General features: G+C 43.5%; 1 protein-coding gene across 2 annotated transcripts in view; it reads left to right on the top strand.

Annotated features, from left to right (window-relative positions):
- Positions 1-13226, top strand: part of ARHGAP42 (Rho GTPase activating protein 42) — a 296232-nt gene that overhangs the window by 195422 nt on the left and 87584 nt on the right. For both annotated transcript variants that reach the window (XM_074984495.1, XM_074984504.1), the window contains one exon: positions 6196-6306. In XM_074984495.1, coding sequence (XP_074840596.1) covers positions 6196-6306 — 111 coding nt within the window. The remainder of the gene's footprint in view (positions 1-6195; positions 6307-13226) is intronic.

The following is a 13226-nucleotide window of genomic DNA, read 5'->3' on the forward strand; positions in this document are numbered from 1 at the left end:
AACCCAGTTAATTGTTCACCACGTGTCTGTCTTTATTGAGCAGGGGTCAGGGAGAGGTGAGGGAGCACGGGGGGGTTGTGGTGGGGGTGGAGTAGGGCATTGGACCCAAGGACCCTGCTGGGGGCACCCTGGGGAGGGTTACTGGGGTCCTTGGGGGAAGGTCTCCCTCCAGGCCTCCTGGATCTGCAGCCTGTCCCAATGCATCTAGTGGATGGCAGCTGTGCTCAGCTGCTCATAGGCACACCCCTCATGGCCAGCATCTGCTTCCTACCCCAGAAGGAAGGCCCCTCCCTTACCCACCACAATGTTGTGGAGGATACAACAAGCGCACAGTCGAGCAGATGTTGTGCTGTTCTATGTTGAGGTGCATGAGCAAGCCCCAAACCATGCCTTGAGGTGGCCAAAAGCACACTCGGCCTCCATCCTCATGTGGTTCATGCGCTCATTGAATTTTCCTTGCTGGGGTCCAGTTGTCCAGTATGCAGTTTCAGCAGCCACAGCATGAAGGGGTTGGCCACATCCCCCCACAATGCACTGGCATCTGCATGTCCCCAGCTGCCAGCTCACATCAGGGAACAAATGTGCCCACCCCCAGCTTTCGGTACAAGCTGGAATTGCAGAACACATGGGCATCGTGCAACCTGCCTGACCACCTGACATAAATATCCCTGAACTGTTGTTATGTGACTGGATTTTTAAATGGGGGTATGGAATCCATTTTATGTGTCCAGTGTATCTCTTGGCCGCAAATACTTTTGTAAGGGGCCCATGTGAGGTGTCTAGTGAAAGCTGATGATGCCCTGAGTCTATGTATGCTACTTTTTGGTCTATATCGTGTATATAGGTAAAGTTATAGATTTTAACTATGTGGCTGTTATAGAAAATGTTTGTGCGCTAAGCTTCACACTAGGAGGTGTGAACTCAGCCCCAGCCAGCATGAATGGACTATAAACAAGTGCTCAGACGTCAAATCCACACCCCAGATGCTTGGGACTTGTCAGTGGAATGCAGCCCGCTGGTGAAGTGACCTGGGCTGAGACAAAGGAACAGCCCCATTTCAGAAATGTGAGACTGTCTCCGGGGATTCATCCAATGGCAGTTTGCCACAACAGCCCGAGGGTCAGGTGGGGGCAGACCCTCAAGGGACTATGGGAGAAGAAAGGGCTTTGGCCCTGGATGCGAACAAGGGAGAGAACAATGGTGTGGACTTAGCAGGGTCCATCTTGGATATTTTGGTCTGCCAGCTTGTGGGTTCCAGCATGTGGACCCCAGTGGGATGGACCTACAGTGCTCCAATAACTGAATCTATGTAACTTGAAATGAAATTTTAGAGACTTTCAAGAATCAGTAAATAACATCGCTGGTCTGCTCGTCTGAAATTAATGTATATAAAGTATCACTTTAACAATTCTTCTCTCTAACCTTGTTCTGTCTTTTTTATTAATAAATCTTAAGATACTTAGATCTAAAGAATTGGTGACTGTGTTTTTTTGGGTAAGAGCCATGTATATATTGTCCAGGGTCTGGGGCTGCACTCTTTGGGGTCTGAAAGTATCTGTGCGGTGTTGAGTGAAATAGGTTTAATAAGCACTCACTTGAATTTGGGGGTTGTTGGCCTGGGCTCATATAGCAGCAGAGAAGTCTTTGGGTTTGCGTGTGTGGCTTCTGGCTGGCAGAGGTACTGCTGTGGCAGGTTAGATTTACCTTAGTGAGAAGGAGATCCCAGCCTGGGACTGTAAGTAGCCTGGGTTTTAAGCAAAGGTACCTGTATTGATTTCTCTAGCTGTGCCCAGAAACCCTGTCTATTACAGCTGTTCACGGTGGTCGACCAGGGCCTGCAGCATCATGGACATGTAGCCCTTCTGGTTGATGAACATGGCCACATGGTGCTCTGAGGCTTGGATCAGGATGGTGGGTCCCATTGACAGCTCCGATGCAGTTTAGAAACCTCAGGGCAGTGAATACAGTCATGACCTGGTCGAGGTCCCCCAAGTGGATGACCCTCTGCAGCAGGATTGAATTGATGGCCCTCACAACCTGCAGAGGGAGGTGACTGAACACACACAACAGGAATGGAGGGAGGGAGAACCTGGGCCCTTGTAGGGTCCCTGACCTCTTCCCGTCCACAGCCCCCATTGAGGCTCTCCCCCAGCCCCAGCAGCAGGGCTGTGTTAGGGCAGGATAGCATGATCCTCCAGAAACAAGGCTTCCCCCTCCACTCCTCGTACCCTGCAACCCTACTGCCTGAGGGTCCCACTTCAGCAGGAGACCCCCACTCCCCATGCAGGGACCACTGCCTGAGGCTGCATTACCTCCATGAAGAGGGCCTCAACAGTGGACTTCCCCATGCCAAATTGGTTGCCCACCAGCCAGTAGCTGTTGGGGCTGGTGAGCTTCCAGAGAGCAATTGCAGCCTGTTTCTCTGTGGGGATGGTGGACTACAGCTGGGTGTCACGTCTCAGTGGGGCGGGGGTGAGCAAGGCACAGAGCTCCACGACAGTGGTCTTCAACATGCAGAAGTTTTGGAACCACTACTGGTCATCCCACTGGTCCATGACCAGTCAGCCCTACCAGTCTGAACTGTTGCGGTGCCTCCAGAGCTGGCTGTGCATGGGGGGGAGGGGGTAGTGTGCAAGTGTGTAGCTCCTGCAGCCAGAGTGATGTCCCCAAAGGTGATCTCGGAGTCGACCTCGCAGAGAAACAGGAGGGCAGCTGCCAGAAAATTCAGCACAAACTGCAGCATGTCTGTGTGGGGCCACGACAAGCTCAGGAGCAGCTCCGGCAGCATAACACCAAGGGACCAGCTGTGTCATCCACAAATGCAGGCTGTCCAGAGGGGTCCCTTTAAGTGCCCATCTCTGCAGGCCTCCAGCACTGGCTCCTGGAAGTAATTGGTGACCTGCAACCCTGGCTGACGTGGTTCTGGGTGGCAGTTTTGCCGAGAGATTAGCCGGGCTGTCTGGCCACTCTCTGTTGACGTGCCCTGGTGTCTGAATGCGATCTGTCTTCAGGACTTTTGTTACACGATACCTTCCGACATGAACTTCTGCCGACAAAACCCTGCAGTCTAGACATAGCCTCAGATAGTAAAAATCCTTTTTTGGGCAACCTTGGGCTACCACTGTCAGTAGCGTTTATGATGAAGATCATTTGGGTATGAAGGTTATTTTCATAATATGCAGCACATTCCATAATAGCACACAGACTACGGACATAAGGTTGTTGTTTTTTTAATAAGATGTGCACAGTACACAGTTTTAAAAAAACCACAAATATCCACTGTGGCCAACATTTGTACGCTTCCTATGAGAAAATCTATGAAAATAAAGAGGAGTTACGAAATTAAAAAGGAATAGCTCTAAATCAATGCTCCAAGAATAAATATTGATAGCCCCTTATGGATAATTAAATACAGATCCATTTAGCTGAGGTTTGTGAATCATGCTCATGTATGCAGACATATCCACCTTGCAAGGACAGATCACGTTCTCGTGCACATTTGGGTGTTATTGTCAGCCATATTATATGGTCTTTAGCTGTCTGACATAAAAACTGTTGCTGTATGGTTACCAACAGCTGAGCAGCGGAGAAAAAAGTGTGAAGATCATTCCTGCCTTGAAAAAGTTCAAAGAGACCACTTCTGAATTGATTCTTACAACTGTGAATGCTCCAGTGAGCAAACACAACAGCGTTCATAGAAGATGGCTTTTCAAAGTGTGATTTAATCCATATAGCCAAGTGATCATTGTAACCCAAGTTTTGGGCAATGTTTCAAAGCATGATACAAGTCCCATTAAAGTTAAATATGCTTCAGCACTTTTCTGAGTTGGCACTTCAAAGAGCTCATTGCCAAAACCAAATTCCACCCTATTTATATACAACAAAAGTAAAAAGCTCTCATTGTCTGCAAACCCATGAATTCAGGTTTTCAGGATCGTACGCTAAAATTGTAACACATTCTTAAATTCTGCCAAATTGCACACCCTATAGGCCCTATTATATGTACTTTTTTATAACGTAGCTATTAATGCACTAAGCTTTGGGAGCAAACCATGCCACATGGCCAAGCTAACATTGTGGTGGAAGCCTTAATTTTTGGAATTTTATGGCTCTTGAGCACTTGATTTCTTATCTTTAACATTAGCTTTTGCAATTATTTGTGATTTAAAGTTCTACTGGAGTACCGGTGGAGTGGCTCAGTGTTAAATGTCTCCATGCTACTAAATGATGATATTCACACTCTTAACGTAAGCAATATTAATTAGAGGTGCCATTAACAAATTCATGGTTAAAAATATTAAACCCGTTTTATTTAAAAATTAATACTTTCCGTTGCTTGATAGAAACCATCTTTAATTTTCTAGATTCACATATGTTTGAGTCCCAAACTTTAATCAGAACATAAGAGAAAAAAAGTATTATTTTTATACAAAATGGCTCAACTGATATTACTGAAAGTTTCCACAATTAAAAGAAATTCCCTTAGAGCTGGGACCAGACATAGAAAATTTCAGTCCAAATGGAACTTCCTTGAGGAAAGTAACTGAAAAACTAGTGTTAAAATGGAGGAGAGTGTACTACTTTTAGCAATTGGTGAAGTTAATTCTTTATCTCCAGTGACAAAAGCCTTTGTCCCAATCCCTGCACTGTACCTTTTCCTGTGCTGTTCCAAGTGTGTGGAGCAACTCCCCAAACCCCACCCCTCCAGATGCTTTTCCTTGCTTTATCCCAGGTTGTCCTAAAACACTCATTGGATAAATCCAGGGGAGGACAGAAAAGGAAAGAGGAGCAGGGTCAGGAAAACCTGAAGACCCAAATTTTTAAGCTTGGATATCTAAACTTAGTCATAAATCTGTATTTAATAACCTAAATAAGTGACCTAATTTTCAAAAATGCTCAGCACACACAACATTCACTGACCTTAATGAATACCCGCTAGCTCTGGGTGGGAAGCCACGTATGCAGCTGCCTTTAGGCGCGTGGGTTTCAAGATTTTATTCTAAATGAATGCAGCCGTCCTGATAGGCCCTTGTCTTACTCAGGAACCATCAGATTTTATTGATGTCCTGTTCTTTTTCTCCCCTTCCCTTTCTGTTTTGTCTGCTTATGATGCTGTCCTGTTACATTTAGACTGCAGAACAGTATGGTTGTCTGTCTTTGCTTGTGTTTCTCCAGAAGTTAGTGTGTCCATAGTAATGTGCCTTGCTTTAAATCTAGCAGTTAGCCGGTTACTGTTTTCCATCATCCTTTTGTGTACTTTGAACTTTTTCCGGGATGTGTGGTATTTAGTGCACTAAGGTCTGGAACGGTGATATGTTGAATTTAATTTCATCCTAGTTCAGTGCTCAGCAACCTTCATCACCTCATGGCGCACTTCAGTACTCGTTATATTTACATGGCACACCCAATATATATAACCCAATTCCCTCCTCCTCCTCCTCCTCCTCCTCCTCCTCCAGCAGCAGGCACCCCAGCTTCCTGCTCTAACCCAGTCTCCCAACCCTCCTCCAAAACCACTCACCCCCAGCTCCCCTCTGTAATCCAATCCCGCACCCTCCCCCAGAGGCAGGCACCCTCAGCCCTCACTCCCACTCTAACTTAATGCTGGTGACTCACCAGAGCTGCCACTGCCCCAGAGCCAGTGCCACTGCTGCCATGTGCTTCTCCCACCAAGCGGTGGGGCACATAACACAGAGTGGTGGCTGTGGGGCACACTAAGCACCATTTTGTGGCACACCAATGTGCCAGGGCATACTGGTTGAGGAGCACTGTCCTAGTTCCCTTTCAAATGGCTCAGTAGTAACACTTTTGAAAAATAAAATGTCCCTGAACACATTTTCTGCAGCGCTCATGGAAAAGTTGGTTGTTCAAAAAGGAGAAATATTTGCTTGTCTAGAGGTCTCATGGGACACAGGTTCCTGTTCTGAGAGCATTGTAGAGACATTTTACTTAGCCCCTGATAGAGGGTATTTCATCTTTTTTTAGCATTCTCCTTTAGCCATTGCTAATATCCCTATCCTTCTCTGTCAAAAGGAGGGTTGTGTTACAAGCATGAGTGTATATAGTTCTGGGAAATAAAGCAGGAAACTGTAGCTTAAGCAGCTCTTACATAAATACTTAATAATGGAAACCCTAACTGAGCCAATCATAACTGTAAATTGATATTCATTTTATGTACTTAATTTTTATTTTTAGGCGGATACGCAGATTGACAGAGAACATCAAAACTTTTATGAAGCATCGTTAGAATATGTGTTTAAAATTCAAGAAGTACAGGAGAAAAAGAAGTTTGAATTTGTTGAACCAGTAAGTTTTATGTTTATGTTTATTTTTCACTTCCTGTACCTACATTTAAAGTGAATATATTTAAAGATGTCAAGTATCAGAGGGGTAGCCGTGTTAGTCTGGATCTGTAGAGCAACGAAGGGTCCTGTGGCACCTTATAGACTAACAGAAAAGTTTAGAGCATGAGCTTTCGTGAGTTAACTCACTTCTTCAGATGCTGGTATATTTAAAGATGGAAATTTTGGTTGAAGTTCTTATTTTTGGTCTATTTTTTTAATAAAGAATTTTTTGAAAGTAGTTTGTGAGAAAACAGGCATGAAGTTGCTTCCTTGGGAATTATCCCCATTTCTCAAAGACTTGCACAAAAGTTTTCAAGTCTACTCTGAGGTAAAATAAGGCTGAAGCCTGCATAATATTTTAACGACTGAACTTAAAAGGTTGTGGCTGTGCAACCATAGCAGACTTCCTAATACAAAAATTGGTTCTCAAAATTCCAAGCATATTAGTTTTAAAGTGCTTCATTATATGCTGTTTACCTCATGTTTAATTTTACTAAGTTACATATAAATCCACAAGAAGCCTAATGTCACTGTGAAGACTAACATTTATTTGGGCATAAGCGTTCATGGGCTGGATCCCACTTTGTCAGCTCACTTCATTGATGAATCTGACAGTGAGCTCCAGCCCAGGAAAGCTCACGCCCAAAAAATGTGTTAGTCTCTAAGGTGCCATACAACTTCTTGGTTTTGGGTGCTTGGTGGTTTTTTTAATTTTTTCTTTTTTTTTTTTTCCCCGAAACAGAAATAATATGACTACCTCTCTGAAACTTGTCAGCATGAAATCACATCAACATAACATTAAAAATTCCTTTGTATAATTACTAAGGTATTTTTGTAAAGTTATATAATGTCTGTAGCCAAACATGTTTAAGACCACTGTGTAACTTCTAGAAGTTTTGCCAGTGTTTTAACAATTAGGACTCTGCTGTCAAATTTTTGAATCCATATTTAAAGTACATCAACATTGCAGTTGAGCAGCCGCTGCTGGTCTTTGCCAGCTGACTCAGGCTTGTGGGGCTTGGGCAAGGGGGCTGTTTAATTGCAGTGTAGATGATGAGTCTCAGGCTGTAGCCCCAGGATCGTAGAGTCACTCTTGGCCTGAGCCCCATGAACCTGAGTCAGATGGCAGAGGCCGAGGTGGCAAACCCACAGCTTTCAAGCTTCATGCAGCTCTTTCAGCCATTAAATGCAACTCCTGGGAGCTGCACACGGGGTGTGCTGTCTGCCACTCTGCCCACTCGCCCTAGCGCTGGGCGGGAGAAAAGCATGGTGGCAGCGGTGGTGGTGGCACCAGTGAGTCACCAGGATTGAGTTAGAGCGGCTGAGGGTGGGGCCTGACTCTGGGGGAGGGGGAGGGCATTAATTTAGAGCGGCAAAGACACAGCTGGAAGTGCCTGGCTCTGGGGGAGAGTTAGGGGATTGTGTTATAGTGGGGAGCTGGGGGTGCCTGGTTCTGGAGGAGGGGAGAGGGATAGATTTAGAGCAGGGTACTGGAGGTGCCTGGCTCTGGGGGGAGGGCATTGAGACAAGTAGTATACATTGTTATCTAGAGATAGAGATTATAGATAGAGATTGAAAAATAAAGTCGCTCTTTGCACTTGATAAATGACTCTTCGTTCCTAACTGGTTGGCCCTAAGTGATTAAGACAGGCAAAGAGAGGCATTTTAATGGCAGTTATAGACATAACCTTAGACACCTACGTTCAGCCCTAGAACCACAAAGACTTGTGTGTGTGCTTAATTTTAGGCATGTGAGCGTGCCTACTGAACTTGGTGGGATTACTCACACTTAAATTTTGTTATGGGCATAGGTCTTTAAATATCAGGACCTACAAGGCCTATCTAAAATGTTGGACTCTCCACAGTTCCCATAAAATCATTAAGCTGCCAATTGTGAAAATACTGACTCATCATTTGAATGAGTGCAGGAAGTGTTCTGTACTTCTCCAACTATCACAACCACCACATACGATTCAGATAAGTATTTGTTCTCTGCGATTGCCCTGCTACGCAACAGAATCCTGATACCTCATAGGTTAATTAAAACATTTCATCTGGACAGTGTATTTTTCTTACCTATTGGCAGGTAACCAAAGAATATTAGCATTTTGCTTTTGAGACAGGTGTAGCAGTCACCTATCCCTGCACTGTTTTGTGTGTCTGTAGTTTCCTTGACAAATTGTCTTTCCGGTGAATGCCTCAAAGACAGAGATGCATCTCTGGTGCAAAAAAGAGCATCCTCAAACCTACCTCTCTTGTTTTTATCTCTCTTTAACCACCTATCAGCTTCAAGGACTAATGGTCTGTTAAATGTAGTTCAGTTATAAAATAGTATTTGCTATTCTGGATCAGATTAGTGATCTGTTTAGTCCAATATGCTGACTCTGACAGAAGACATGTGGGAAACATGGGTGTGAGTCGGAGGACTTATAATTTATATTATAAGCTTGCATGCTGTGAAGATATACACCAAAACAGGGACAAGTCAGGAAAGATGCAAATATAAAATACAGGATTTCAACCTCATTTGATAAAATGGGGATTTTAGGAAAGATTTGAAAGCATGAGGAAAGAGATTTGCTGAGTAGACTTTGGAAGAGACATGCTAGGTGAGGTAATACATTTTATTGGACCAGCTTCTGCTGATAAAAGAAACAAACTTTTGAGATTACACAAAGCTCTTTTTCAGACTGGGAAATTTAGGGCAAGTCTACCTTTACAGTGCTCCAGTGGCACAGCTGTAGTGCTTTAATGAAGACATTCTGAAGTGAGGAGAGAGTGCTCTCCCTTCGTCATAGCTAATCCTGGAAAAGTGGTGGTAGTTGTCAACAGGAGAAACTCTCCTAGTAACATACCACTATTTACTTGGAGGGAAGGATGGGAGCTTAGATTGTATACCTGGGTTTTGGATTTTTCTGCTGTCCATAAATTCAGAACTTTGCTAGACACTAAACATTGTAGACTTAATAGAGATACTGGATTTATGGCTTATTACAAGAAGGTATAATCTACTGAAAAAAAACCTCAGTTGCTCCTCCTGTCTTTCTCCCTGTGACTGGAGTGGTGTGAATGGCCACTTCCTTGTGAAAAGTTCTTTGAAATTTGTCAACAACTTATGCTAAACGACCTGTTGCGTCTTGTACTAAGCTTTGATGCTCAAGGTGAGTTTCCCAGACTGAAGAAGACTTCTGTGTATCTCCAATGCTTGTCTCTCTCTTCAGAAGAAATTTGGTCCAATAAAAGTAATTACCTCACCTATCTTGTCTCTCCAATACCCTGGGACTGACGTAGGTACAACAGCACTGCAGACCTAGATTTTGGAAGGCCATTTCAAGCTAAAGGGGAGATGTCCCTTGATGAAGACATATTGTTCAGCTGCAATTTGTTATTTGTAGTGTCAAGCACTTTAATGTCACCTGAAAATGTTAGGAAGTTCAAAGAGACAACTTTCTGTTAACTTTTTCTTTCGTAAGGCTGATCCTATAACTCTACCAAGCAGCAGCAAAATTATTCTCAGATTCCAAGTGCATTTTAGAGTGGCTATAAGTGGAGTGTTACCAGTTACAGGTTAAATGAATCTTTTTTTTTCCATCTGTAATCAGAGGAGTAAATTATAGAAACTACTTTCCTGTGTGTTTTTCCCCACGTGAGCTCATGGAAAACAGCAAACTTGTGGTAAATATTTGGGGCCTGTTGAGATTTAAAGTGATTTATTTTATACATACACACACACGTATGTATGACAGTTATGTGAGGGTACATGACAAAGTCATTCCTTCCGTATATTTCAGCTGGGATTTTGGAGGGCATTAAGACTTTGCAGTTATTTCTGTTTCTTTTTTTTTTCCCCTCCCTGTGGAAAGTGTAGCTCAAAGTACCTTCAGATTACTGACCAATGTCATTTTAAGTAATCCCTAGATATTTATTTTATTTCAGTATACGAGGTAATTGATGGACCATTCACAACCAACCAAAGCGAGGGCCAAATAAATCTGTAAACATTTAATTGTTCTTCGTTAACTGTGCTAATAATAAGGTATTTTTCTGATATTGTGCCTCATACTCCAGCCCAGTGTCTCTTTCCTTTATACAGTGTGAATTGTCCCAAGTATTACTAATGCACGTATTTTTATTTCCTTAAACCTTCTCTTTAGAGAGACCTGTCAGTCTGGAAAGGATAAATTCTGCAAAAGGAGGCAAAATTGTTGTGCGCATCAGGTCTTTGAGGATTTAAAGATCAGAAGGGACCATCATGATCATCTAGTCTGACTTCTTGCACACTGCATGTCACAGAACCTCGCCCACTCCTGTAATAAGCCCCTAATCTCTGTTTGAGTTACTCAAGTCCTGAAATCGTGGTTTAAAGACTTTTAAAGTTACAAACAATCAACCATTTACAGTAGTTTAAAGCTGCAAGTGACCCGGGCTGCAAAGAAAAGGCAAAAACTGCCAGGGTCTCTTCAATCCTGACCCAAGGGAAAATTCCTCCCTGATCCCAAGTATGGCCCGAGGATGTGCTCGGGACTCAGCAGCCAGACAGCTGGCAAAGAATTTTCTCTAGAAACTGAGGCCTCCCCATCCCATGTCCCATCACCAAGCATTGGAGAGATTTGCTACGATCACCTGCAGATTGGCTGCCATTTTAGGCAGTCATCATACCATACCCTCCATCAACGTATCAAGTTGCCTTTTAAAGCCAGTTGGGTATTTTGCCCTCATTGGTACCCTTGGAAGGTTGTTCCAGAAATTCACTTAGATGATTAGAAACCATAGTCTAATTTTAAGTCTAAACTTGTTGATTGCTCATGTATAACCATGTAATCTTATATCGGCATTGGCATTAAACTTAAATAACTCCACACTTCCCCCGACACTTATCCCTCAGGTGTATTTATAGAGAGAAATCCTGTCTCTCCATAGCCTTTGTTTGGTTAGACCCAAATAAATGAGTTCTTGAGTCTCATCTCATGGGGCATGTTTTCCTTTTCTCTGCTCATTGTAGTAGCCCTTCTCTGCACCTGTTCCAGTTTGAATTTGTGTTTCTCAAAGATGGAAAACCAGAATTGCAAATAGTATTCCAGATGAAGTCTCAGTACCCTGTATAAACATACAGGTTGAACCCCTCTCATCAGGCACCCTCAGGACCTGATTGGTGCCAAATGAGAGAATTTGCTGGACCATGAGATGTCAATATTGTCTAGCACATTAGCAATACTTCCACTGCTTACTGGGCTCTTAGAGGGGTAATTTACCCTTAAATTTAATTTAGAGGTAAATTACAGGTAAATAACAGCACAAAACACTGAGAGTCAGGACTGGTGGCTGTAAACAAACTTTACGGGACCATAGGAAACTTGGCCACACCCATGATAAATGGTTGTCCAGCTAATTAAAATCATGCCAGATTACAGGTACTGCCTGATGAGAGAGTCCTGAATTAGAGAGGTTCAACCTGTATTATATTATACTTTCTTAACTCTACTGGAAATACTTCACCTGATGCATCCTAGGACTCCATTGGCCTGTCTTCACAGGTGCATCATATTAGCAGTTCATAGTCATCATGTGATCAACCACAATAGCCAGGTCTTTCCTATGTAAGGGGCAGGGATAGCTCAGTGGTTTGAGCATTGGCTTGCTAAACCCAGTGTTGTGAGCTCAGCCCTTGAGCGTGCTATTTAAGGATTGGGGCAGGGAGGTATTGTTTGTTCCTGCAAAGAGGGCAGGGGCCTGGACTTGATGATTTCCTGAGGTCCCTTCCAGTTCTGTGAGATGTGTGTCTCTGTCACTTTCAACTAAGTCCCCTGTTTATAGGATTTTTTTTTACTGTTAGTCCATTAGTGCATGACCTTATACTTTGCACTGTTCATATCCGTGCTTACTGCACCTTGGAAAAGCTCAGAGGTGTTGTAAACAAAGTGGGGAAAGAACCTAGAAAATCCTGACACAGTGGAAGAGTGGGAAAAAGCAAGTGGTTAAGATATCTCTTCTCATTTGTGGAATACGGAGTTCACTTTCTTCACCTATGTTTACCCAAGTTTACCTTTCTCTACACTAGTTCATTGGACAGTGAATTGCCAGACAGTAAGATAGTTTTGTTTTGTGGGGAAAGGGCCAAAGGTGTTGCATGTGAGGGATGAGTCATGCTCAGTGAATTATCTCTGAACCTGGGGGGCAGGGATCTCCTCTGTGCTTCCCTGTCTGAAGACTCTGACCTTGAAGTCTTCCAAACCCCTTGTCCTTGGAGATAGTAATTTTCATGGAGACAATGACTCTTGAAGGTAACCTGTGGCTTTCGCAGGCAAAAGCAGTTCGTACTCAAAGGATGGTAGGTGTATCTGCAGTACCTCCCTCTTTTCGGTGGGTCTACCAAGGAAAGAAGGGCATATAATGTAGCTCACTGACACTGAATCAGAGTTCTCTGGCTGCCTTTTCTTGTCCCCTGCTTGACAGGGACTGTGAGGTCAGATAGTGTTGCTGGGTGGGTGCGTGGGTCCATTTAGGGATAAATCTAACCCCAGTTATATAGACGTGCCTCAAAGGTTAGAAGTTTTTGTTGTTTGTACGCTGTGTTGTTTCGTATGCATCTTACATATTTATAGAATTTTGTAGAATCTCTTTAATATGTTACATCTGCAATGCAGTGATTTGGACAGTTACTTCTAATGTATTACAAAGACAAGGTCAATTGAGGTAATATCTTTTATTGGACCGGCTTCTGTTGGGGAAAAGGACAAGTTTTCAAGGCTCCCAGAGCTCTTCCTGAAGTCTGGGGACAGTAATCTTAGTGTCCAGGATAACTATAAAATGGGTCAGGTTAAGCACAAAGCGTTCACAAATGTACAGCAAACTCTCGCTTTACACACCTTCACAGTGATTCGT

Source organism: Carettochelys insculpta, chromosome 1 (assembly GCF_033958435.1).
Source record: "Carettochelys insculpta isolate YL-2023 chromosome 1, ASM3395843v1, whole genome shotgun sequence".
In the NCBI taxonomy this organism is placed as follows: domain Eukaryota; kingdom Metazoa; phylum Chordata; order Testudines; family Carettochelyidae; genus Carettochelys; species Carettochelys insculpta.